Genomic DNA, 24,618 nt, shown 5'->3' with positions numbered 1-24,618 from the left:
TATATGGTCACTAAGTTTTAGTTTTTTTATTTTTCATTATTATTTTTAATAAGTATATGAAAAAGAAATTTTAAAACTTTTGCTATCTGGTATGAAATGTTTACAGTTTGCAACCGTATTTCAAGCAAATTCTCTTGCAAACACTATGTAGTAATGTACAACAGCAGTGCAATTTGTTATTTATAGGTTGGTCATCTGACTGCAGGCAAACTTTGAAAGCTTTCATATAGTGCTTTTATTTTGAACTTTTTAGTGGCTTTAGATATAGAATGCATATTTGTATTAAAGATCCTTCTGTATGCCTGGTTGATAAGCATTGTAAAAACAACACTGGTGCATAGCCCTGAAAGACTCTGTTCTAATGCTTGGCTCAAGGTGTTAATTGCAAAGAACATTGAAAACTCGAAGGCAAATAAAATAACAAGTGTGTTTGTGCCAACAGAAGCTGTTTTGTTTGTTACTCATTCAGTATTAGGTATTCAGCAAGATACATAACTGGCAGAGACAAAGTTGAGTATTATCATTAGTCATAGCGAAGAATGAGTATTTATTGTTGAATAAACTCTGACTTTTGACATTCTCAGAACCTTCAACTCCATAATGATGTGTTGGAGCTAGCTGAGTTGGCTTGACTGCTTTTATTATACCTATGTCAGAAGAGAAAAATTGCATCGTAACCTATGTTGTTGCTTTGCTTTGTATTACATTGACATACATATGTGTATATTCCTATTCTTGTTCTTGGGAATGGTTTACAGCAAGGTTTAGTTCCCTGTGTAAATGTATTTGATCGGTGATACTGGCTCCTCCAGGATCAGGCTGTCTGTCTCATTGAAGGTGTCGCTTTCTCCGGAGTGATTGGCATCTTTTGTTCTGTTTAGCCGAGACTGCAATCGTTCGTGTTCCTTTCTCAGCTCTGAGTAGGAATGGGAGAAAGTGTGGAATATTGATGTTGCAGGAAAAGACATAATGAGAATCCCACTGAGGATGCTGCTCAGAGCCACCATCTGGCCCGGTACGCTCCGTGGTACCATGTCTCCATACCCCACAGTGGTCATTGAAATGATGGCCCACCAGTAAGAGGCAGGAATGCTTGTAAATTCAAGCACCTTCCCAGATTCATTCTCAGCAAGATAGACCAACGGAGAAAATAGAGTGACAGCCACGCATAAGAAGAGCAAAAGCAGGCCAAATTCCCGCGTGCATCTCCGAACCGTGAGGCCCAAAGTCTGCAAGCCCAAGGAGTGCCGGGCAAGGCGCATTACGTACAAGATCCTCAAGGCACGTAAAACCCGTAGCACCAAACCAACCTTCTCCAAATATGTGTTGCTGCTTGGCCTCTCAGCCTCCTCATTTGAGTCATCATCTGCCAGGATGAGGGAAACATAATAGGGTGAAATAGCCAAGAAGTCAATGATATTTAGGGGCCCTTTGAAGAACTGACACTTGCTCCTTGCCTGAATAAATCGGAGGCAGAACTCCAGGGAAAACCAAGCCACACAGATGGTCTCTATGACGAAGATGTAATAGCACTTCTGGGAACACTCGCCCTGACACAAAACAAAAAGAGAATTAAATAAAAGAACAGTCTGTGAACCAGCATCCAAAAACATTAAGGAAGAAGAAATATGCATCTACTTGAGTCACCAGTATCAGAAATAAACAAATTCCAGCTAGCAGGTGTGATGGTATGGCAGCCATCTTTCAGTAGTCTGTAAAAGGTAATAAGTGCATGAAATATCTGAACGAACTGATATAACTTTTGCTTATTTTATTATGTTGCTTCTTCCAGTACAAATGAATGAAATTCTTCTCTGTGTAAAGTCTTAGTACACAGGCTGTAAGTCACAAATAAGTCCCACTTTCAGCTCTCAAACAGAAATTAATTTAAACTTGACTGATTTGTAAGTCTGCAGAGAAAGTAATTTCTCTTGCAATGACAGACTAACGTGTGAATGTCTCTGCAAACTTCTGGTGCCGTTCAATGTATGGTGCTTGCACAAATGCTTTGTACTCTGGTGCAATTAGAAGTGGTTCAGAGATACTCATTAAGTCATCTGAATCCTTGGCTCAGTTATGCCTCATACAAATCATTTTTTTTTCTGTACATGCAAATGTTTTACAATAATTACAGTCTAAAGGAAAATAAATACCCATCTGGCAGGTGAAACTTGCCTTGAAGAATCCTTTCACAGTATTGAGGCCACATGCTTTTAGCAATACTTTCTGATCTTTGTAATCAAAGGAATTGCATTAGTTCAGCTACCTTGGATGCCCATTTTTTATTTTCCTGAGCTGAACTTAAAAGATGAAACTTCTTTTGGCCTATTCCAGTGAAATGAGGAGGCAAATGTAAATTAGCTCGTGATTATTTGGGTAAGCAAGAGAATACATTGAGCTTTGTCCTTAAGTGATGAGCAGCATATGGGGAGCCACTAGGGAACCAGCCAGAGAGACAACCAACAAGTGGTCGCTTCTGGTGCAGTGAATCAGGTGTATGTACTGCCGCCTTCATATTCGCAGTGCCTGCTCGCTATATTGCAATTGGTTGGAAGTGAAACAGGTACTGCTCACCATTTTTTGCTTTATATGAGACAAAAAAGCAACAATTAAAGCAGCATGTACTGCTTAGCAGCTGAAACACCTCCTCCTGAAAAGCACTCGTTAGTTTTAAATGCTGATATCACTGCCTTCTTACACACCCTATCCATCCTATTGATAAATACATTCCCGAACTTATAAGGAAAATCAATATGTTCTTAAGAGACCTTCTCTTGTGATTGGACTGTTTTTTTCATTTAAGCATTTTGAGCAAGTTTACTGAAGAACACCACCTAAGAGGTACTTGCATGATGTTTTCACAGTGGCATGCCATTATTTAAATGAAGAACTTGCGTTGATGCAAGTATTTGGATTACAGGTCTAATCCAAAACCAGTTCAAGTCAGCTGGAATCTTTCATGGACTTTGGCTGACTCTGAAGCAGCCCTGAGCACAGAATCAAAATGTAGGTATCTGAAGTATACAGGGTTTAAATTTTTAATGGAGATGAGAAATCTCTTCCTGTCCCATGAATCCTGGATACAGCCATAAATGGAAAGCAGAGAAGTGGATTAATAGATTATTGTCATTATCCTTTGAAATTCCAGACTGAAATTAGAGTATGGGGCATCACTCCATGTTTCAGAAAACCATAGTTTTAAGGGAGCAATTTCATTTTATATACTTAAGTTGCTTGAAAATTAATGTTTAGCAAATAGCTCTTCCCGGCTGGAACTTTGATACACAGAGGCTTGGGAAGGATAAAGCATCTTCTCCTTTTATGCTCGCTGAACAGGGGATAGTGACTTGCATCTGTGAGATGCTCACAACCACAGAAGATCAGGCAGAATCAGGAAGGGTAAAGGAGGATCTGTGCAGAGATAGAGCCTCCTTTTTGGGGAGCAGAGTGGCCATGTGATATTCAGGAATAACTGCAGACTCTTGGTTCTTGAATGGGTTTTTGGTAAACTCTGTGCAACAAAGTAAAGGCTGCTGTATGCGTCTTTCCTGATAGCCTGTCTCTGAAATTAGGCTAGGAACAGTTCCTGATACAGCGTCATCCATTCTCAGCCAAATTTCACAAGCAATATTAAGTACCGCATGGAAAACACATACTTCTGCTACTAATTAAACCTACTACCAGTGTTCACGAAGCAATGCAGAGGTTAACTGATGTTGGTTTTTGAGTGTCCCTTGTGACAGAATTACTGATATTCGTAGGAGATAGTAAGTCTTTCGTTCAAGCAGTATTTATATCGTGTAGCTCTGCAGTTGTCACCTGGTACAGTCATTGGCTACCTGAGACTACTTCCTAAGTAAAATGGCAATATATCCCTTCCCTGTGTGTTTTGGCCCATCTGTCCCTTGGACCAATTTAGCTCTGTAGCACTGTTTGGGGCTTTTTCCTTTTTCTGCAATGTACACTGTCATGATCATAATTTGTCTCTTAAAGTAAACATCTCAAAAGGGAACGAAGCCTCTGCCCTGCTAGAGCTATGCGGAGAGGATCAGCTTGTAGCTGTATTTGAAGCCATTGCCGTGGCAGTGCCTAGAGCGCGCTGATGTTTGCAGAGTTGCTGACTTGGCTTGATAAGATCGCTTGTAATCAGCAATCATGTTATACAGTGTTCACTTTTTCTGAGTTGTAAATTATTTTTACCGTGCAGCCTGGACTCTACCTGCCTGTGATCACTCTAGTGATGTGTCCTATGAATTATTCATTATTTCCATGAAGATTTATTTTATTTTTTGTTAACTGGACTGAATTTCCAGCGCATCTGCTATTTTATTTACCTTTATACATTTACGACCAGTTCTACAATAAAAACTTCTACAGGTGACATTGCTCTCAGATCATCTTGTTGCTTTCACAATTCTTCCTTCCTTGGAAAATACAGAAAAAGAAATTTTGTTTGTTGGGAATTTTAACGATTAAGATCTAAGCTATCTTTCTAATTGAATATGAAATTTCAAGGTGTAACATTGTAAAGACTGATTTGGGAGGGTTTTTTTGCCTCAGTAATCCCCATGGAAAGTCATATATGTTTAGAGAAAGCAATCTGTGCAATCAGCTTCCTAAATGCATATTTCATTTTTCAGAATAACATCTTTTGATTCAAACTTTCTGGGATGTTACTGTGTATTTTATTTCGCCTGTGTGCATAGTTGTGGGTGGGGATGGAAAAGATGGTGAGTTATCTCCTATTAGCTTGCTTTCTTTCCCAGGTACTTGCAAAAGACATTTTAGAAACTGTGTAAGAAAAAACCAGTCTCTCTCTTTTTTTTTTTTTTTTTGCTGTAGCAAACAAAAGAGTGAGAATATCACGATTTCTGACTCCGTGACTCATGCAATGCAATTCTGTGCTTCTTTTTCTTCTGATGAGAGAGAGAAAAAGGACGTGTTTGCTTCAGGCATGCCTACACTACGGGAAGGCATGCAGCAAAGGCAGCCCTGTTTCTCTCGGAGGCAATGGGTATATCCACACAGCCCAGCGCAGTTCTGTATGAGGAGACGGCTCACCTGAGCCCTAGAAATAGTGCAGCCGGGTTATCATCTTGCAGCAGGGCTATTTCACTCCGCAGCCTGGTGTAGATGTGCACCCGTATTTAGTCAGTCCATATACGACGTCTGTCAGACACTTCCAAGCCTCTCTTTCTGTCTGCTCATTTCTCTGTCATGAATGTCTGGAAATGAAGTGTAAAAACCTGGCTCTATAGTATTTAATGAGAACGTGCTCATTAATTTCACACTGGGAGATAAATTTCATTCAGTGAGTTCATATGTGAATGTTTTATCTATTAGGAATGCTTGTATATAGTATGTAATATAAGTGACATGGTTTATGGATGATATTCCTCTCTAACATCAATCTTATTCAAGATAGCAGATCCTTTGAACATCCTACTCAAAAGTAGCAAATATTGGAATGGTAAGAGGGTAAAAGAGGAAATATTAAATACCAAAGCCAATATTTGAGGAAAGGAAAATATTTAAGGAAATATTTTCCTTAAGGAGATAATAAAAGGAAAACTTTTAAGAAAAGGAAAAATTAAATACCAAACCTCTCCCAGTATTTCTGATGGTTTCAGACTTCAGTGTTTCTTATTCCATATACAACTAATGTCCAAAGAACAGGCAGAATAACACACTGATTTAAATACTATATATTTACCAAAATATGGACACCTTTATGTCAGTGGTAAATTTCAAATTTGTTGTTGTCACTAACTTGTCATCAGATGCCAGCTACTTTCAGTAAACTGGTGAAGGACGGCTAGCAATGATCTAGAGGTGAGACGCCTAAGATCCCATCCTGAGTGTCCTGAGTATCAAGTGCTGACAATGCAATTGTAGGCCAAGTGTTTTGCATAAATGGTCAATAAAGCAGTTTCTGTGCCATGGGAGCTTATATATCTTACCCCTTGCTGATCAAAGCAAACACATTTGGGAAATTCCAGCGATCAGTAGCTGCCAAAACAAAACCAAATGGAAAAAAATCCCCCTCTTGGCCTTGCCAGTAACTAGAGCAAAATTCTGAGCTTTTATTTTCTAATCTTTGAGTCCAGTTTGTCCCTGAATTCCTTCACATACTGTGTGCATTTTTGCACCCAAAGTATCATGGTGTAGCTCTAAGCAAATATGGTGTTGGCTGTGAACATGAGGAAATGATCAGATCTTACATAAAACTGACCATAAATATGTTGGGTGGGTTTTTCAGCAAAGCCCTCTGAGATGTTTTGCATCTGTTGTAGTGTCAATCAGTACTCAAACTGTCATCGGCTCTGATGAGAGAGCAGTTAGAATAAAGTTGAGCTCATGTGAGCAGCTAATTCTTCATACCTTATTCATCCTGCAGATTTACTTTTGAACAATACCAGAATTTATCAGGATTTGTGGAACTTGTGTCTAGCTGAAATTCTACAAAGTATGATATAAATATAATAAAACAACTGCCTGGTGTTGATGTTACCTGTGGAAAAAAAATTTGGCTCAGCAGTGAAGGAAACACTGATTTGTATATAAAAAGATATATACTGAGCCTGATGGCTGAAATACTAAGTGATTTCCTAAATTCATAAACCACCTCAAACCACCTTTTGGTGGCTGTACCACCAAAGCTGTACTAAAGCTTTGTACCACCAGAGATAATAAGCAATTCCTGCTTCCTTTTCACTACTTCCTTCCACTGCATAAGGTGTTGGTTCATTTTATGGGTTCTCATACGTGTTGGAATGTTTATAGTGATACCGTAAAGTTGCTCATTTTAGGATGCTTTTATTAACTTTCCTTTGGATATCAAAAAATAGGATCACAATAAAATGTGAGAATAGCTGTACTGAGTCCAGTTAGCCCAATGTCCTATTCCAACAGCCTAAGGAAGCACAAATGCCCAAGGAAGAGTGATAACGGGCACATCTCTGTCTCCCAGCCTCTAACTGTTTTCAGTTCAAGAACTTCCTGAGCCGAACATGGTGCTTGTGTAAGCCTGAGCTAAGCCTGTAACTGAATTTCTCTACCGTAAAGTTGGCCATTCTTTTGTTTACAGCCTATTGCATGGAGACTCACCTCTTTTCATTTGTTTTGAGCTAGGTTCCTGCTCATTTCATCTGATGCCCCTTAGCTGTCGTTTTGGAAGGGATGTTGATTAGTTGATCCACTCAGTTCCTGCTATTTGCAATTTTGCAGACCTCTGTCGTAGCCCCCTGCAGTCAGCTTGTTCCCACTCTGAAGAGCTCTGCCTGCCGTAGTCATTGCTTGTACGAAGCAATTCCACCCTCTTTGCCTGTCTCTGGACCTTTTCCTTTTTGAGACGAAAGGGACTGGGACTGCAGTTTCAAAGTAGGTGAACTATAGATTCATATAGTCAGATGTATAGTCAGTTTATAATCAGCAATTCAATACATTTTGCCTTTTTAGTGTACGCTCCTCATAAATGTGTAAGCAAATTGGATCCATGTAGGGCCAATGATTAGAATGTAATATTTCTAATTATGAGAAACTTTTTGACGCTGGTAAGTTTTACTGTAGCTGTCATCCAGTGCCTTTTTCAAGAGGATACTAAGCCCTGATGAGGCCACATCTGGAGTACTGTGTCCAATTCTGGGCTCCCCAATACAGGAGAGACATGGAGCTACTGGAATGAGCCCAGCGAAGGGCTACTAAGATGATTAAGGGACTGGAGCATCTCTCATATGAGGAAAGGCTGAGAGAGCTGGGCCTGTTCAGCCTGGAGAAGAGAAGACTGAGGGGGGATCCTATCAATGTCTATAAGTATCTGAAGAGAGGGTGTAAAGAGGATGGGATCAGACTCTTCTCAGTGATGGCCAGCGATAGGACGCGAGGCAACGGGCACAAACGGAAACACAGGAAGCTCCGTCTGAACATGAGGAAAAACTTCTTTACTGTGAGGGTGACAGAGCACTGGAACGGGTTGCCCAGAGATGTTGTAGACTCTCCATCCTTGGAGATATTCAAAAACCACCTGGACACAATCCTAGGCAACATGCTCTAGGTGACCCTGCTTGAGAAAGGGGGTTGGACTAGATGATCTCCAGAGCTCCCTGCCAACCTCAACCATTCTGTGATTCTGTGTGATTCCGTTCGTGATTTCAGCACCTCTGAGACTATGACTAGCCTGGGTACTGTGTGTCAGCTGAATCTGAGACCTCAAATGCATGTGTGAGTTTACAGAACTTACTAACTGTGAACTCAAGCTAAATAAACTAAAGAGATATGTGCGGCTTGCAAGATAAATAAGATACATTTCCTGGCCCAGTGCCCTCTTGGCTTACCATGAACATTAGTTAAGACATAATGACATCTAGGGTAATAAACAAAACCAGATCTTGGAATTATGCTGCACTATCCCATTTTACAAGGGACATAAATCTGATCCACTGGAAATAATATTTTTGTATGCATCAATAATTGCAGCGATGCCCAGGGAGACTGAATCGGTATTTCCCCCTTGGGGAATATATATACCTTATCCATCCACCTCTGTTTTCAGATGCAATATAGTTTGTTACATATTCATAATAATAAATTTTCTCCTTATCTGGAACTCATTTATAGATAACTTGATGAGAATAGCAAGGAACAGTCCTCATAGCTTCAGAGTCTGTTTCTCTGATTACCATTTGTGGCCCGCTTGGTTGCGCTCTAAGACACTTATAACTGAAATATGCTATGAAAAACCTGTTCTGAATCATTACCTTCTTATCTGCCAATCAACTTCCTACTGCTGAAGACTTTCCCCAGGACCTTTTGAAGTGGATATTTACCCTTTAGCCCATTGTAAGGTGTTTTTTAATAAATGCTGAAGCAAACACAAAGTAAGAATTTGTATTTTGCACATTGCACACTCCAGTATGATCTTCTTAAAATATAATCTGGGGATTCTGCATATTTGAACCTGAGTCTGTCTGGATTGTTAGCAGTTGAAGGTTATGTTGCACATTGATACAAAGGACATTTTTCCTGAATTTGAAACAGGATCTCAGGTTTTACCTCTGGCTGCCTTACCAGTATCATTTGGAACAGATCTGTTCTTTGTAATCCTTTGTAGAGCACTGTGGAAATTGGTGGCACAATTCTGATGGTTAAGTAATAGCTGGCTGCTTACCAGCAGACTAGCAAAGTTTGGCACTTTTCTGAAGAAGAGTATTATATCCCCACCTGCTCTACATTGTGGGCATGGATACTTCATGTCGTATTACTGATTCTTTAAAAAAAAAAAAAAAAAAAGCCTAACCAAACAAATAAATCCTTTATAAGTGTTTTCTGGAGGGGTATAAAAGGGAATTTAAACTATCTGAAAGCATCAGAGGCATGCAAACTTGTTCTTAATCTGAGGAAAAATGGGAAAATGTCCTGTTATTCCCATTATATTAGAAGTGCAGTGCTGCAGCTCTACTGCAGCAACTGCAGTACCAATTTTCTGCCCTTGGTATTACTGAGTCTCCTTGGAAGTTCATTGGCAGCAATCTGAGCCTCTTTTCTGTGGTGTGTAAATTGGAATTTCACACAGGTATATAAATAGGGTGGAGTCTGAAGTACAGGAAAGGTGAATCTGCAGCATTCCTCATGATCTCCTTTTATGTTTGCCACTGAGCACTGTTCATGGTGATGTTAGCAGATTTTAAGTTATTTTTTGTGTAAGATCATCTATTTCCTAGTTAAATGGCCAAAGTTGCATCAGTGATTATGTAATACTTTGCTAATATCTACTGCTAGATCAATATATGATTTATTTCAGAATCACATCCATCCCTACAAAGAGCAATGTTTTCTAAAGCTTTATAGTGGAAACAACTTATACATTAGCAATACATGCATATGTTGCTTTATCAAGATTAAGCCTTGAAACAGCTTGTTTATACAGTATACTTATGAGAAAGGCAAGTAGTATTATTTGTGAAGCAATGCTGATAAAAGTCCTTGAACTCAGCAAGAAGTTGTGATGGAATCACTGTATGCAAACGCTGTTATTCCCGGAGGCATATTTAGGGAAACCAGCTGGCTCATCATCTTTAAACAAATGAGTGACAGACAGCAAGGATATGAAAGCTCTTCCCAGCTAGATCCACCCTAGGTGCAGAAGTGATTGCTTCTGAGTAAAGGCTGTTTTGATGTTTAGTCACCCAATTTCAGAAGGTCTCCAGAAAGATACTGAACAAAGGCACTCAAAAGAAAGCGGGGAGGAAACTCAAACAATATGCTTGACTCTTCTTGATTCAGACTCCTATGGAGTCCTAAAAGAGAGTCTCTCTAAATACTGAAAGGCAGGATCTGGGCCTGCCTTGCACCCAGCAAACGAAGTATAGGCTGCTGGAATATCATTTTTCTACCCAGAACCTCAGGGCCTGGCAGCACGGTTGATGCAAGGTCACAACTGACATCTGCTGAACTTTCCCTGGTGTATCCAGATTTTATTTGGTACATTCAAATACTGTCCGTTACTGCTCAGACCCACACACAGTTTTGTGGAGTGAGGCCAGGGTCCACAGAAACGCCAGCAGGTGGGATCATTCTGTTTTGTGGCTATTGGCTGTTAAAGAAAAGTAGAACCTGCCTGCTGCCTGCTTGTATGGACTGCCTGCTATCCAACATGTAATGGAGGCTTATCTCAGCAAGGTTGGTCTTCTTGCTGTCTGGCCTTTTGGTCCACTCAGATAAAAAACATTCAGCCTGGTACATGGAGGATTTAGAAGTAAAACTCCCACAGAAAGTTTCCTCTCCAAGCCCCAGGTTGACTTACTTCTTGGGCAGGATGTTGTTGTCCAGCCTCACGCACTTCTGAAGCCTATTCCTGGGGACTGCATCCTAACCTATAGCTTCTCCCCAGAGAATTCCCTCTGTGGGATAAAATACAAGCTAATAGTGAAAAAATTCAGCTTCAGTTCTTACTCCAGCCTCCCCACAAATCCAAGATAGCGGGTCTACAGAGTGAGTCAAAAAGTCGAGAGAGTGTGGTTAGGGTGGAGAAGAGGCAAATCAAGACCTTTGCATAGGGAACCGAGGTACCTAACGGGCTCCCCAGATCTCCTCATGCCAGTCTGTGGCAGGAAATGAACAGGTGCAGGGGAGACATCCATTTTGGCTGCAAAATGGCAATTTGGTTAGTATGTGTTAGTAAGTGTTTCCTCCATACCTGGAGCTGTGAGGATCTAACTGCAGTGCCGCAGGTGCTGCTGAATCATCATGACTGCGTTGCTGCTATTATCTGAATAATTAAACCATGCTCCATTGAATCAAATGATGGTCAGGGAGAACTTGAAAACCCCATGTTATGGATCACTCCATTATTGGATTTATGGTTACAGACCCGATGCAATAAAATGGAAAGGTTTACTGCCTACGGAGAGGGAGACTGTAACCTGATTTACAGAATGATGAGCTTGTTAAAGGAGTGCTGTGTATTCTGATCACACCACCATTTCCCACTCACTTTGCTTTAGGGGAAAGAAATCTGGACTTGTGAAAACAATTGCTGCAACTAGTACATTCGAGGAAACTGAACTAATATTGGGTTTATATTAATGTGGACATTAGAAAGAACATAGAGAAAGGGAAATTATTATCTCTGTATCCAACACATTATTATCTCCTCTGGGGAAGAAATGTAACTAAAATAAAATATTTCAATTATGTTTTAAGCTTGGGTACTTATTCTGCTACCTCTGTGAGAATCAGTCTGATGAATTTGAGGAAGGGATACTGATTTAAACCAATTGGAGAGGTGACCCTGAAATGTTTGGGTTGGGAGAAAGAGGTGAAATCTTTTTTTTGTTTTTCCAATAAGAAATTTAGTGGACTTCAGTTTGCAATTGTGAGGAACAACACAGTCAAACAAACAAGGTATTTGTCAGAGACTCTGAAGAAAGATCTTCAATTTCCAGATTTGCTGCTGGTCAAGTCATTTGCCCTGTTCTTGTTTCTTTTCTGCTTCTTTTGTGGCTGCACTGTAAGTTCTTTGGAGCAGAGACTACCTGTTACTGTAACTGTATAGTGCAGAGTGTACGTGTACAGTGGGGTCCAAAATATGGTTGAGAAGCAGATACTGTGGCAGTAAACACAACATATGCCTTTCATAGCCCTGAGGCTGCAATGAAATGAGCAATGAAATCTGCTCAAACCCCTTCAGAATTAAAATACCAGTCTCTAAATTTACTTGTAGTAGTAGAATGGAGAGTGCTAAAGATTTCTGTCATATTTGAGGAGGAATTGTAAAGCACATGCAAATCTGGATGGTGGTTTATTTTTAATACTTGATGCATCATTGCTATGAACTCAGAGGGAGCATTGACTCCAAATGGCATTCTCCAAAGACAGAGTGCCACTGAGGAAACACCCATCATCTCAAAGGAGGTTTTTATTAAGTAACCATCCCTGCTGAACCCCTTGAGATAACTCAAGTGGAGAAAGTGAACAGGACTGTTTTCCCATTGTAGATATTACAAACTTAAAAGCAGCAAAAAGAGAAAAGGAAGCATGATTGCCAGAAAAGGACACATTTGCTGGCACACGGAATTGCAATTGATTGACTGCCCGTTGCGGAGCAGCTACAACAGCTGGGTGTTCCCTCAGGGTAGCGTGCAAAGCCAGGAGACTTACTGCTGTTGGGCTGCAGCCAAAGCTGGGTGGACATAAGGCAAACTAATAATGTCTAATTGTGCTTTCTGAATGCTGGACCTTGCGCTGGCAGGGCCAGCATTTGAAAACCATGCAGAATCCATTTACTCACTGAAACAGAGTGTCCAGACTTTTAAAAGAAAATTGTTCTGTGTGGCAGCAGGGGTAAGCTGAGACACAGATGTTCAGCAGCACCTGCCTCCCACTGATTCCCCCCCCCTTTGGTTTTGTAGAGCAGGTAAGTACTGTAAACTCCACCAATGTTGTACAAATTAGATTTAATGTTGAAATATGTGCTTTTGTTTGTGGATGCTTGGATTAGCTCTCCCTGCAAAACAGTTGCTAGCAATTTGCAACTATTTAATGAGAGTCTTAATGTTACAGTCCAGTTTCAAGGTCAGAGCATTGGACATTACTGTATGTATATGCAAACCTCAAAAAAGGCATGTCCCATAAAGCAATAACCTGTATTTATCAAAGTCCCAGACTTGAGTGTTCCGGTTTCTGATTTTTCGCATCCATAGGTTTTCTTAAACTATACTTCTATTTCTTCTATCTTTCTCCAGATTATATTAATTTAATTAATTCAATCCATGATGTAAATAAGGTAGCTGGATTCTACTGTGCTGTGTGCACCTAGTAGATTGCAAGTTTTTTGGTGCTTCAGTGAAACACATTTTCATACTTTAAAATGCTGCAATATTTTAACTTCTGACCAAAATGGTTGGAAGAAATCAGAATTGTACTAGATGAGTTGGGAAAGTGAATGTCCACAATAATTATTCAGATAAGAACCCAGAAAAATGTACTGAGCAGATGCAGTAAAACCAAAGCTCATCCAGCTTTATTTTCTTCCAAGTAATTTCAGGTTTTATATACATATATATACCAATGTATTTATAGAGAGGCATATACATATATGCCTTTATAGTCTTACATTTTTAAATGAGTGTTAGAAGTGTTTCTGAAAGTCAGAACTTCATGAATCTCTTGGCAGTTGAACATGTCATTCTGTGCCACGCTTTGTGAGATGTATGCCTTATATTAGAAGATAAGTCTGAACATAGAGTTAGTGTCAAACACCCCTACTTTTCAGATACATTCTGAGCAGTGCCCTGCTTCATTAATACTACTCTGAACTACTCATTGAAAAAGATATTATTCATCAGGAATCATTTTGCCCTGGCTAACCAGCTAGAAAAATTTTTTTTTGATCAATATTTAGACCCCGTTATTTAAAAGCTATAAAAAAGGTAGCCAGCAGTATTTGTCAAAACCTGACTGTCATATCCAATTTAGCAAAGGTGATTGCTTCTACCACTTGGCCAAATTACACTTTGATGAAGAGGCTTATCTTTGCAGAATATGTGAGCTGTAGGACTGGTTTTACACACCTCTCAGGGGCACTTTCATATGGATTATTATCTCCTCCAGTTACTCCAAGTTCTCCAGATTTTCCTTTAGTAAATGCACTAGAGATGTTTGACATTATCTGTGGGTTATGGGCAGGGTTGGAGCGTTATGCTATAATGTGTTTGGAATGGATTTAATAGGTTGAATACTAAGGATATATCTCTTGCAAACATACCTGAACATACTGAACTGGTTAAAGAGAAGTCAATGTGAACTTTCATAATTATCACGTTTAGCTGTGGAGATAGTAATCCGGATGAAACAAATATCTTGTTTGATTTTCTTTCTCTTCACAGGAAGCCCAATAAATGGTCTTTTCCCCTATAAAGTATCATAACTCCACTTTTTAAAAAAGTGCTTTGCAGCTTCTTCTAGTGAACAGGCCAAACAGACTGTTTTCAGTATGATACAGACAGCATCAGCTACATTAAACACTGAAAAAACATAAGTCAGGGCCCCAAAAATTATGATGCAGAATGAAAAATCATTTCAAAAAAGATTCTGCATGTTATGTATCTACTGGGTGTTTTTCCTTTGTGCATGTTTTCTGGATTCTCTGTGCAATCAGAGGCTAAAAACTTATTTTTTTAGAAGGAATTTGATTTGCTCTTAATCAAATGACCCTAGAAACTGGAGCTTTAAAAAATGGATATTCTCAGTTTCAAGGTAAGATCATAGGCCTGACAATACTGGTCGCAACATATGTGTTGGTTATGTTTCATTAGATTATATACAATACATGAAGCAATTACAAGCTTCTCAAGGTCGGTTAAAGAGCAAATGCAAAAATTGATAGTAACCAGGCCTGACCCCTCACTGGTCACTGGATAGTAGAGGGAGAACTGAGGATAGACATTTCCTTCTCTCTTAACCGGGGCCATGTGAAATCACGTAAATGTGGTTTGCTGGGAGCTCGGCTAGCTTGCCTTCCACACCAGGAGAAAGAGATTTGGTTGTTGCCAGTGCTGAGGGACAGGGAATGGAAATGTCTGGGTTTGCTTTTTTTGCTTTTTTTTCCCTAATCTTAATTTACTTGGCTTTCTTGAAGAAAAGACCTTGTTGTGTCCTTTCTGCTGAATGATTGTTCCTGAGGATGCCAAGCTTAAGGACTCATTAAAAGAAGTATTTCTTCCGAAAGAAAATCCCGAGGGTGCTTCAAAGCAGATAGTGGCCCTGCCCAGGCCCGTCTGCGGTGGTTTTATTCCAGCTTTCCATGGTGTGAGGATCTTTCTCCTTTGGATCGCGTGTGCCGAGCAGTGACTATTTCAGTAGCTCCTCTGCCCCTCCGAGTTTGGATCCTGCTTGTAACCCTGAGGTGGGACTTGTGGCTCGTCTCTAACGGGCTGATCGCGGTTCCTTCACCGGAGGGAAATGTTTGTGGATTTGTCATTCGAACTTCCTTATTCTACACGTGCATTCCCGGGTTCGGACCTGCCGTGCTGTTACGCTTCCCGTTCAGCCAGGAGCGACCAACGGAGCCCCTCGCCTGCAGATACCCCTCTGCTTTCCCCGCACCGCCGCGTCCCTCCGTCGCTGCCTTTTGGTGATACGCTTATATCTGCTTCCTTGCTGATGACAGTTTGCTCTTCATAAAGAATGGCTGCAAATATCCGAGGGAAGGCTGTATTGCCGCTGGAGGGTGTGAATTTTCAGTTGTTTTATCCCCAAATGACCTAATTTGTTGTTGACGGGTCCCGTCGGCACTGCGTGCGGTAAGTCCGTTTGTACATCCATCCCGTGGGCAGGCCCCGGGGACTGACCTGGAGCTCGCTAGCGCTCGGCAGGAATTTCTGGGCCGGTTTTTGGGCGATTCCTCAGCCCGGGGCCGTTCCCTGGGGCTTGGATCCACGACACGCTGGGTTGCTTTATATAGGTGCGGAACCGCTTGCCCGTCTGGCTCCGTTTTGCTTTCATATCTCTAAGGGTGAGGTTTCTAAGCGCCGTCCGAAGTATTCTAGGGGACGTGCCCCGTATGATTTATCGTCGCCTGCTCGTTTTACCTTCGGCCGGGTTCCCGCCCTGGCGCTAGCCCCCCCTCGCCCGCCGCCGTGCCCCGGAGGTGGCTCCTGGCGGCCCTCGTGTTGCCAGGGCAACTGGGCTTCCCCCATGGATGCGGCTGCTCTGCCCTCGGCTCCTCGCCCTCGCTCCATCGCTTCCCCGGCAGCGGTGCCGGCAAGGGCTCCCGTTTGCTCCTCACAGCAGCCCGGGCTCGCCGGCGGCCGAAAGCACAAGCGATCGCATGCCTGCCGGTGGGAACAGCCAAGCCTCCGAGTGGAGCAGAAGTGACCTTGTAGTATTTTTCCCTACTTCTTTTCTTTTCTTCTCCCGCAGCTGAAATGCAGCCGGTTCTTACTCTCATAGTGTGGCTGTGATGATGGGAGAAAGGAGCCTGGAGTGGTACATATGCAGCAGAGGTAAAGCCCTTTTTCTTCATGCTTCAGAATGGATAAATTCTGTTTCCAGTGGTAGCGACACTGGAAGATGGATCCTTGCAGGACCTGGTTGCACGTTCCTGCACGGAGGTGTAGCCAGCTGTAACTCCAGAAACGAATAAACCTCAGGTTGGGGCATCTTCGAAGGCGGGTGTGGAGTTACAGGTTGTTCCTGGTTAACCCCAGAAACTCGACTGAAGGAGTTTCCCTGTTTCTAGTCACTGGGCAAAAGGCTGTCATGTGGCCTTCATGGTCAGCCCCCAGAGCCAGCGTTTCCCCTGTTGGGTGCCTGTCCCAGGCTGCTGGTAAACGTGTCCCCGTCCTGGGCTCATTTGCAGAGGTCAGCCAGGGAGCAGTTCTGAGTTACAAATCAGTTTAGGAGAACTGCAGTTTGCGTGGGTATGATTCAGCCACAATCAAGAAGCAGTATTTTTAGTCGATTAAGTTATATGAGTTCTCTGGCCAGTTCTAGCTAAAATACTCTTTTGAGGTCCCAGTGAGGAGATCTTGGGTGTTGCAGCCTGAGAGTTTAGGAATGGAAAATATTTCGCTGTTCACGTTCTCTGCTTCTCTGCAGCCCATGAGTGTTCAGTCTCCTCTATCTGCTTATGCTTTCTTATGCTTTTTCTAATTTTAAATGACTCAGAAAATTGGATTTTCAATACTCTGTTGTATGCTCCTGGGACACAATGACAAAGTGTGTTAGATGGGTGCTGTAGGTGTAAATTATGTAATGTTTCCTACTATTAGGACTAATGTGGTCCTTTGCTCAAGTTCATCCTTCATCCTCTCCTCTGCACTCTAAACAGTCTTGCTTTTGAGCTTGTTTAAATCCAGTTTGCTTGTTTTTAAAGTAGTGAGATTTATGCAGATCTCTAAGTGGTAATGATGTCGTCTGTGTTTTATAGAAAATCCAGGGACTGTGAAGCAGCTGCGTTTCAGTTACCAGATATGTTTTTAACACTGAAGATTCTTCCCTTTCTAAAATATGGTTAATTATTTTTAAAACACACAACTTATTATATTAAGCTGAGATCTGAACCATTATGTGGTTCTCCTTTTTCATGAAAAAATATTGATAAAAGCTTTTCCTGCAGTGGGTTGAAAATTAAGATCAGATACATGGGGTTACTTCCCTAAACAAAGTTAGTAGGAAGCACTTCCTAGAGGAGAGTTGGTGCTGTTTTCACATCTAATTGTAAGAGGGATGCTCAGTATTTAAAAAGGCTTCCTTGGAAGAAGTATTGTAACAGTTTTTCCTTCCTAAAGTAATATCTGTAGAGGATTTTAAAAGCGCCAGACTTGCTACTGAAACGTAATAGTCCTCCTTTGGAAATGTAAGTTAATATTCAAGGGGTTAAATGGAACAGGGAATGATCTTCAATTTCAGCCCTCTGTGCAATCATTAGTTTTATTGAAAGACATCAAATACCATGACATATCTTCACCATGACTGCATTCTGCGCTTCTTTGAATTACTGCTTGAGCAATAAAATGTACACAGATTTTTGTGTTGTGCATATCATGCTGCGCTATAAATGTAAAAACAGTTTTATTCATCAATATACAAGACTCTGAAGAGTGTCTTGTCTTATAGCAGTGCCTGGGGCAGGAATTTATTTAACCAGAGCTTCTTGCACACTTTGGGAAGGGCAGTTTACAAATGAACCGAAGAAGTCATTAGGGAGATCAATCTAAGGTTATTTGATTAATTTGGACCTTATTACATCTGAAAGAATTTTGAATTGTTAGTTTCCTCCATTGTCTTGTTAGAGTGACAAATCTTTAAAACACTGAAATGCTCAATATGATGTTATTGAAAGGATCCTTCTTGTATGATACAGGCTTGACTTATTTGCCCTGAATTACTTCAGATGATTTTCTTGAAGAGAGTTTATATGTGGTTAGCTGTTCATTTTCAGCTAGTATTTGGCATTGGTCCTACAAAAAATACATATATGGGCAAGTACAGAATTCTGTAGACATAAAATTTTGGTTTTGGAGGCCCAGCTTTGAATATAAGTTTCTGTCAAAATAGTTCATATATCTCTCATCCTTTAATCTTTGCGCAGCTATTTAACTGCAACATTATTCTGGGGGAAAAATTAATGAATATTTTTTCCTCCTAAAATCCTTCTATGGCAGAATTATCACAAGGGAAGACATCCAGCTATTTTAAAAAATAAAGATGTCAGGGGAAAATGTTTCTTTAGCTGACATGTCCGAACAAGAGATTGCTGATAACTAGAGGGTAAAGCCTGATGAAGAGAAAACTCCACAGTGTGAGTTTGAGAGTCTCAGAGCTAACAAGTTAATTTAATAACTTTCACTAGCAAGTGCTGTTTCTTAGAAAGGAAGAGCAATGCTGTATTATAGAGCTGAAATATCTGTTCTGTCCAGAAGGTCTTTCCTGTATTTTAGCTGACAATTAATAGAATTAGCATTATTTTTAGCCGAATATCACTTTGAAACTGACAGAAGTAATTTAAGCCATTATTGCATTTTTTTGCTATAGACCATTTCATTACCAGAAGCAGTTTTGAACGTCATTCCTATGGATTTTCTGTATCTTTTTTAGCTTTTTTTAATGATGTATACCTAACAGGGCAGGCAAGTTTCTTGTAATTCTGTAGTAGATTTAAAGAGGGTTGTAAGACTAGTTAAAAAGGGACTTACTTACCCTGTCTTCTTCGGCTCTTAAATCTGGCATTGTGCTAACACAAAGGCTTATAGCTGTGGTGGCCACAAAGAGAATGGAGAGACAAGCAAAGACTTTGCCTGGAAGTCCTGACTGGGGATTTTCTACCATATCTCTGAGTCTGTTCATAAACTGTCCGAATTTGGTTTTCTCATCCAAAACACACGCAGCTTCTTTGCTCTTCCGGAGCTCCTCCTCTTTGCGTATCTCAGCCAACTCCTGCAGTCTTTGAAATAGTTTTCGAAAGCAGCAGTTCTCCAGGTTGGATTCCTCAATCCCCCAGTATCTCAGCTCCTCCTGAAAAGACAAGGCACACATGTCTCTTAAGAGCATCAGCTTCCCTGCTGCTAGGAAGCTGACAATCATCCCAAAAGCATTGGGGTTCCTGTCAAAGAAGAACTCGTGGGTGTCTTCGTCATAATCGTCACACAGCTGTATAATTTCTTCATAGCTGCTGCAAAACTTTAGTTTGCTCAGTCTGGTCAGGGGAAATTCATCTAAAGTACTCCAGGGTAGCAGGTATTTGATTCCTCCAACATTTATCATAATCTCTGTCTTTAGATCGACCGCAGAGACTTGATCAGGATGGTAAATCCTCCTGGCTCTTTGGTAATGGACCCCTTTGACGGAAGGGGTTTCAACGGAGACAGGAAAGAAATGGCTCAGAGAATTACAAGAAGTGTAGCTAATGTTACTGTAGTCTTGGTCGCTGCCTCCTGAGAGAATAGGCATCTCTAAGAGTTCTCACTGGGACATCCGAAATGGCATCAGACCAGGGTTATCTGTCAGCCAAAAGATACAGGAAGGAGGAGAAAACATAGTAGAGGTTATTGCAAGAGAAAGGGTGTTTCAGGCTACTTTCCTAAATGACAAAATTAGTGAGTGCCTGTTGGTAAGTAAAAGTCACCTCTATGCTCCTTCCTGAGCTCTGCAGGCTGTGAATGCAATTTGCTTTGCAGTGCGATTGGTTGTCTGGCAACACACAGACACGGGGAAAGGCTAAAGCCTCATTCAGAATTATTGCGGAGAGTCGGATGCCTGCAAATCAAAATGTGAACAGACCGGTCTCTCCCGAGACCAAGCACATCGTGGTCACTGTTACCTCTCTGCATTTTCCCGTGTTGTTTGTTGCTCGGCTCTTGCTTATTTCTCTAAATCCTTAAATACACGCTAACTCAACTAAGCTGCTTAATATTAGAGTTACAGTGGTCAATTATCTGCTGTCAGCTGGATGTGAGGTTCTTAATTGCTTTAACTTGAATGCTCACAGCCTGGAATTCCTCTTCCTTTCACTACATGCCTGTCTTGCCTGCCTCTCAGGGATAGTGCAAGGATTAACTAGTTGATGTTTGTAAAATGCTTTGAAGATGTAAAGTGCTGCATAAATGATGAGTATTTTTATCAAGCCAGTCTCATGTCGCTGCAAATTACTGAGAAAATACGGTGAACATTTGCCCACCCGTGAGAAAACTGTGTTACATGAACAGAAAGCAAAGTATTCTATCAGTTCAGGGGGAGAGAAGCAATCGAAAGACCCCCCCTTCCCTTCCTCCCTTCATGGACAAAAACCTTTTTTTTTTCATAATCTCTAAAGGTTCACAGGCATTTATTACCCCAAGTCAGTGAACTGCAAAAATCCCAAAGAAACTTCCCCAAAGTTACTTACCACCCCGCCTTGGGCTGCTGCCCAGCGCCTGGCTTCCCCGCAGGTGAAGTGTACATGCCGCAAACTGATCAGCTGTCCTCTGAGTTGCAATCCAGCAGAAAGACCTGGGGATATTTTACAGTATTGATTACATGAAAAATCTAAATAGCACTCTGGAGATCACAGTCTCTTTTCTCTTTCTCTTCTTCTTCTGTGGAAGGGGAAAATATTCTTATGTGTTCATATAATATATGTTGTACTAATAGATCCTTTGCAAAGGAGGCAGTGTCTTAAGTGGCAGCTCCTCTTCTGGACTCCTGGGGCTTCATGGTGAAAGACGCTGAGCGAGAGCTGGTGGATCCTGCCCTCTCCCTGTCTCTCTTCTCTTTCCCATGGGACTGTCAATGTGGTCCTGGAAGAGGAGGGGAGAGGGAAGGGGGAAGGGCTTAGAAATAATCTCTCCAGCATCCCTCCGTCTATTCAGCAGGCAGCAGGCAGCAACTGAGTGAGAACATGGAGTACAAGGACAGTCTCCTACTAATCAGGTTTAGTTTTAAGTAAATTCTGGCGAAAGTAGTTAATAAAACAATTCCAATTGCTATTAACTCCTGCCTTTGTTATAGTCATCCCATAATTGCTTGCTCTGGAGACACCAGTCACATTCCTTAGGAGCAGCTTCCATGTCCTGCCTCCCTATTGAAATAGGCATTTGATGTTAAATATCCCTGGATGGAGAGGGAAGTTTCTTGGTTCCAGGGATGCTGGGCCTCAGCATTCCTTTGGCTAACAGGAAAGTGCTTTCCTCCCGTAAAAGAAAGGGTGTCTGGCTTGCAAGGAACGGATGCTGAACACTCGCTTTCCCAGTTCAGCAGTGGTTTTCCAGCAATCAGGAACTTCCTCTTGTCTCTTTTTCACATGATGGAAAATCAAACATAATCCTTTTCTCCCTTTTCTCACCTACGTCTGCGAGGGGCTGAGCATGCTGTAATGCTTTGGGGTCCTGTACTGCCAGTAGGTCTTGGGCTGCCTCATTCAAAAACTGGGATGACACAGATTTGACCTGTATTCTATTTACTTGTCCTCAGTTAGAGGGTTCGGGAAGCTTATTGTCAGATCCCCGTGACAAGTGCCCTCTGTGGTACTCCCAAATTCACTAAGAAGAGCCTTAGCTTTTGTTTATATCCAGCTTGGCTGAAACCCCTGAACCTGAACCCTATTACCACTGAGGTGCACGAATCCACAGGATTTACTTATCCCATTGCAAGAATTAAGGTCCTATGTCAAAGTGTTTTTCGGACTTTGGATTTCAGAGCTGCTGCTTCTCTCGTTTGCGCAGCGAGCAGGAGGTGCAGGTGGTGCCCTTTGCTTGCGCTGTGCCGCTTACCCTCGTAACGTCCGCAGGATTGCGTGCTGCTGAACTGAGGCGCCCAGGAGCAGGTGCTGCAGCTGTTTATCAGTGCTGAGCAACACATTCCTAGGCACAGCCTAGCACGGGAGTCTTTGCTAATTGGACCTTTTGGCACATCTCTCCTGGCCCACGTGGTGCTCAGAAGATTAACTTCTTATCAAGCTTCACCACTGGGGTTTACACTCGGGTCCTAATTATGCCATCCACTGAGCAAGACCAGATAGATGCCTGTAGGCAACGGAGTTCTGGGAGCATAGCTCAAAATCACTTAAATCCTACCACCTTTGTGCAAGATGCGGTTTGTTCTGCCTATCAGTCTTTCTTTTGGATTATTTTTTGGAAAGAAAAAGCAAACCTCTTCTAATTAACTTTGGATGGAATGTTTCACAAAAGGATAAAAGCAATTAGCATTTCCTTCTTACCTTGTGACGCCCTTGTGTGGTGTTGTTAAGGGTGGTATTTCTGAGACCAGCTGACATGAATAAATCCGAAACAATAAGTAAATATTGCAAAGCACAGAATAATTTAACTGTTATATGTATTTGTCAAGAAATGCACTTTTTTAATGTTTAAGTCTTCACTTCTAGTATTAGTCATTATTTTATTGGGATCTGCAGCTGTGTCTGTGGCTAGATCAGGACCTCATTGCCAGCTAGAGCCATACAAGTATCTGTCAGTCAGTCCTTGAGCTGTGTGTCTTCATAAATGAGACAGAGAAAAGATAGAAATATTTTTATCTTGATTTTATCAGTCGAAAGTGGAGGCACAGAAATGATAAATACCTTATCTGGTATCTGACAAAGCCAGTCCCCAATCTCAGCTCTGAAAGTCTTGAATGTGTAACTTCAGCCCAAAGCTATGCTCCTACTCTAGCCAAACTGTGCATTCTGCTCTCCTGAACCCCACTACCACAGAGATCAATCTCATGAGATCCTCCTTATTTGCTTGCTCTTTCACTTATTTTTTCTTTTTCATAACTAATGCTATAGTTTTCCTTTTAAATCTCCATGAATTTGCCCTATTCAGTATGAAGTTCATAATCTTAATTCTCTTTTTTTCTCTTCTCTGTTTCCTTTACAGTTTCTGGAATTGCTCTCTCCTTGCTGCTTAGCAATTTCTGTTATGTGCCCTTTGCACCTTGAATGCAATTTCCGTATACTTTATTTATTTGTTAAAGTGAATGGCAATCCTGTCTCCTCCTCCTTGTTTTCCCTTTTTATTGTTTCTGCCAGTCTACAGTAATCTGCTTTAGACCTGCTGCTCACATCCCCTTTGCACAGGGAGGGCAACATGCTACTGCTGAGAAGAAAGCTGAGCAGAAGAGGTGGTTCCTGCCCAGATGACTCCAGGGACAAAGCAGTCGAATGCTGTTGTACAGCCCTCTCAGCTGGGCCAAGCCTAGTCCTATATAAACCAAGGTAAAAGCCTCAATCTTGGCACTACAGTAATTGATGAAACTCTTACTGAATTCAAATTCAAATCCACGTGGCAGAGATCTGCTGGCTTGAAACCTTGTGGATATGATTGTGCAGCTATCATCATGTCTGTATGGAACACGGAGGAGAATCATCCCATTATTAATCCCACCAGGTTCTTCCTAGGTAGTTCAGTAATGAAGTCATTCATAGGGTTAGTATTTAGGTATTGATAAATACTTAAAGGCCGTAGAAAATGGGAAACCAAGTGAAGGTCACTGGCTCTAGTGTTTTTCCTACCTGTGATTTCATTTTCCCCATTTTGTTTTCTGTAATTATGCCAGAATCTCATATCAAACAGCAGATTTAACATGTACCAAAGTAAGTACTTTTTTTCACTAAGCACATAATTAAACTGTGGAATTTATGGGCACAGGATGTTGCAGTGGCTGAAAATATAAAGGATTCAGAAAATGACTGAGCAAATTCATACGAGGAGGGTCCACCAGGTCAATCCAACATCTAGCTCAGAAAGTCAGGAATTCGCATATTGCTAGGCAGCAGAGAGGTATTTTAGTGAAAATATCGCAACATGCATACTTGCCCTGATCTGCTTTTTCTTGGATTTCTGATAGATGGGTACGTGGAGGCTGCATGGACCTGGTTGTGACCTTGTGGAGATGTTCTTATGCTGGGAAAGGGCAAAGAGGGTGGCCTAGGCTTTCCTGGGTAGATCATGCAGTACTTTCCTGGCAGTATTTTTCTGTCAGAACAGCAAAAGAGAGCTGGAGACAAAACTCTGATTATATATGTATGTATATATATGTGTGTGTGTATATATTCAAGACTAATGATGCCTGTTTATAATAGACAATCTCACAAAGGGGTAGGCTGCACATTCTGAAACTGCATGTGCTTTCAGGTCTTCCAGT

General features: G+C 41.3%; 1 protein-coding gene across 1 annotated transcript; it reads right to left on the bottom strand.

Moving 5' to 3' along the window:
- Positions 1 to 764: 764 nt before the first annotated feature.
- Positions 765 to 19,950, bottom strand: KCNG4 (potassium voltage-gated channel modifier subfamily G member 4). The gene is made up of 2 exons (XM_013957401.2): positions 19,201 to 19,950; positions 765 to 1,550 (listed from the first exon to the last, which is right to left on the bottom strand). Exons 1-2 carry the CDS (start codon positions 19,948 to 19,950, stop codon positions 765 to 767), a joined length of 1,536 nt encoding a protein of 511 aa, XP_013812855.2.
- Positions 19,951 to 24,618: the final 4,668 nt, after the last annotated feature.

The sequence above is a fragment of the Apteryx mantelli genome, chromosome 10 (genome assembly GCF_036417845.1).
Source record: "Apteryx mantelli isolate bAptMan1 chromosome 10, bAptMan1.hap1, whole genome shotgun sequence".
Classification (NCBI taxonomy): Eukaryota; Metazoa; Chordata; class Aves; order Apterygiformes; family Apterygidae; genus Apteryx; species Apteryx mantelli.
This window is presented reverse-complemented; position numbering and strand designations above follow the sequence as displayed.

Bases quoted from the DNA above. Each gene is read 5' to 3' on its own strand.
- KCNG4 (XM_013957401.2), bottom strand. From the start codon at position 19,950: ATGCCTATTCTCTCAGGAGGCAGCGACCAAGACTACAGTAACATTAGC. The intron at 1,551-19,200 runs GTAAGTAAGTCC...GTTTTGTGTCAG, and splicing joins TAAGAGCCGAAGAAGACAGG to GGCGAGTGTTCCCAGAAGTG.